Genomic DNA, 3351 nt, shown 5'->3' with positions numbered 1-3351 from the left:
CGTCCTTTCAACCCTAATATGATAGTTAATCTCACTATTCAGTGTGACAACATTAGCTCAAGAGCTAGAATAATATGGAGACTATTACGAGTACAAAAGTGGTCATGAGGTCGGGCGATTCGACCGACTACATTATGAAGGAGTTGATAACTATTAATTAATTAGATGATTAATATGTGAATAATAATTATTAGTTTGAATATTAATCTACATATCATTTATATATCCATATTATTTACATATGACGTGATCCCCTCCCCCACTTCCACCTCCATAGTGCCCTTATAACTACTAGGAAGTTTTGCAGGTGCAAAAGTGTGTAGCGGGTGTAATCACACCCTTTAAATTGCACCAATATGCATATAAAATATATTTTCATTATTTTTCCAAAAGTAGCGCCCCTTTGTAAATTCCTAGTTTTGCCCTTGCTTGATGTGCTAGTTATTGTATCGTAAATAGAAAAAATCCATAGTATCGTGAATAGACAAAATATAAACAATTTACAAGAACAAAGTAAGAATTAAAACTGTTTAAATACATTTAAGTTAAACTAGATTGAATTGAACGCAACTCCACCTCTCTCTCGATTAATAACATTAACGCTGTTTAACCAAATATATGTAAATTATTTTCTTATAGCAAAATTTACATCACAAAAAGTTGCATAGTTTGTCTGATAACTTTCAATTTTTGGTTCACAGACAGAAGTCGAGAGAACTCGCGGGCTACCTCATCCTTCCTCTTTGACCCCACATTCCGGAGTTGACAGTAGTGACACCTCGCGTATTAAAGCATCAGGTTTCAGAAGTCCTTTTGTACATCCTCATGAATCACATCTTCATTCTCAGCTCACTAAACCAGCTCAGTATTCTGTGCTGCAGGCTAATCCAAACATGTTAGCCTCAAAGACGTCACAAGCCTCAATTTCACCAACACGAATCAAAATCTTAAATGGTGGCACATGTGGAGTACAACCATCCAGTTTCTCGTTACAAGGTGGCTCCATCAATCGGGGCAAACAGCAATTACAAATGTTTACATCCGACACGCCACCATCAAACTCCAAAAATATTCACCAGGTGGTAGCTTCTAGTGGTATTTTAACAAATGGTAAGAATTTATTTCTTTTTAAATTCACTGCAGGTAACCTTTATGAAACGCCATTATGATAAAATATATAATGTCTTGCACAACCAAAAGCAGATATTTTGAATTTGTCTTAACACTTTAAAATAATTGTTCACAAAAATATCAATACATAATTTAAAATAAAAAGAAATGTGAGATCTTGTCTATCACTTCAAAGAAGTCCATACGTGTCTGAAAAAAAAATATACAACTGATTAGGTGTTTTCAGTTTGCACTTTAAATAAACTTTTTTTTTTCGCATGAATTAAATAAAGTCCATGATGGATTCTTAAAGTTATACAAGATCTGTCGACAACAAATATCGGTCAGCTATTTTTCAAATTGTCGCTTGGTTTTTATAACATTACTTTATTTCACCAACAGGTCCAACTGATCTAACCATTAAGAAGACTTCCATACCACGGTATACTCTGAATCCGAATGAAACCAGCGCCGTTAAACAGCTTATTGCCGGCTACCGCGAATCGGCAGCCTTCTTGCTGCGATCAGCCGATGAACTAGAGCAACTATTAACGCAGAAAAATTAACAGCAAACGTTTTAACAATCACTACCTTATTTCTGCTCTTTTATAGTCTGAAAGTGGGGAATTTTGAACTATTTACATGTCATGCAAGTTCTCTCTATAGAAAATGTAAAAAAAAGTTGCCTTTTCTGAAGTATGGACACGTTACAGACTCTTTTCAATCTTTGAGACGGACAACTCAAGTAACCCTCTAGTCACATCTAGTCACCCCTGAAATATGGGGTTGTTTCTCTCTAGGTTTCCAATCTTTAAGACAGACAACTCAAGCAACCCTCTAATCACATTCCATGTTCCCCTTGAATATGGGGTTGTTTCTCTCTAGCTTTCCAAGCTTTAAGACGGCAACTCAAGCAACCCTCTAGTCACATCTAGTCACCCCTGAAATATGGGGTTGTTTCTCTCTAGGTTTATTTGTACTATAGTAAAGAAATAATTGATTTTTGAACACTAGAAACAACATAATTTATTAATCATGTTTTTGTTATTTTTATGACAAGCTGTCTTATTGAGTTTTAAAGTGCTAATGGCTACGAACGGGTATATTTATACATATGTGTGTGTGTGTGTATTGCACGAAAATGACGACATAATGATAATAAATGACGTTAAAAAACATGACTATAAATACAGTAAGCTTGTTCACATTTCTAATTTACCGGCGTAGTTAGTCAAGCAAAAAATTAAACAATAAAACAATTACATTACCAAAAGTGCAATCCTGTTCAATTATGAATTATAATTTAATTGTTATTCAATAGTTTGTAATGAAACAAAACCCCATTTAGGGGCGCTACGCCAACAAAACTTGTTTTAATTAATTTCAATAGTCGCATTTTATATCATGAGAAATAATAAGTCCAGATGCTATTTTTAAAGCGACATCTGGTTTTTTTACAAAATATTAGCTATATATAAAATAGTTACTCAAAAAGGCTACACTCTATGAACATCTGTTCATTAAAAAAATTTTAAAATTCATTTCGCGCTTCATGATGTTGTGTTGTTCATTCATACAGATCTTGTGCTTTTTATATCGCGATAGAACAAGAATCGTCAATAACAAATATCGTTTTAAGACTGGCTAAACATGTATTTATAATTTCATAACAAAATATCAGAGTGATAGTTAAAAAAAAATAAACTGTATATTTTGTATTTGTCTAATGGTTTCCGATTTTTCATAGGCTTAGGAAAAGAGAAAAAGTCGGAACATTTTTGCTAAAATATATTAGTAAACATAGGGTAAAGAATTAATACAACTGTTGTTAACATAGTAGATAAAGATTTTTGTAAACAAAAAACGAGCGTATGAGAACGTTCAGAATGGTAATAAACCTAACGCTGCTTCAAAAACCTTTGAAGCACAACTGAATATCAAAAAATAGCATGGCTTCATTCTATAAAACCGGGTTAGTAAATAGAAGATTTGGGTGGACGAAACTTCGACAGCTAGGTGGCTTTTATAAAAATGTTTATGGTCCACTAATATACGTGTGAGCTGTAATTTTAACAGCAAATTAAAAAGTTATTTTTATAACGTTCATTCTTGGTAAGGCCCACTTTTATTACAACGTTTTGAGTAATTTTAGGTTTCTACCTGTTACAGCACTCAGTGTGAAGAAATTACTAAAACACTGGTTGAAGAAATAACTCTTTTCTAGGCATGGACAACAACAAC

General features: G+C 33.3%; 1 protein-coding gene across 1 annotated transcript in view; it reads left to right on the top strand.

The window, feature by feature from the left end:
- LOC106474545 (nucleolar protein 4-like) overlaps window positions 1-2504 on the top strand; it is an 8954-nt gene extending 6450 nt beyond the window's left edge. The window contains exons 4-5 of the mRNA XM_013935235.2: window positions 702-1110; window positions 1513-2504. Of these exons, the coding sequence (XP_013790689.1) occupies window positions 702-1110; window positions 1513-1676 (573 nt within the window). The 3' untranslated portion in view covers window positions 1677-2504. The remainder of the gene's footprint in view (window positions 1-701; window positions 1111-1512) is intronic.
- The last annotated feature ends 847 nt before the right edge of the window (window positions 2505-3351 follow it).

This window comes from Limulus polyphemus, unplaced genomic scaffold, assembly GCF_000517525.1.
Source record: "Limulus polyphemus unplaced genomic scaffold, Limulus_polyphemus-2.1.2 Scaffold7341, whole genome shotgun sequence".
Lineage (NCBI taxonomy): Eukaryota > Metazoa > Arthropoda > Merostomata > Xiphosura > Limulidae > Limulus > Limulus polyphemus.
The sequence above is the reverse complement of the archived record's forward strand: the minus strand, read 5'-3'. Positions and strand labels throughout refer to the sequence as shown.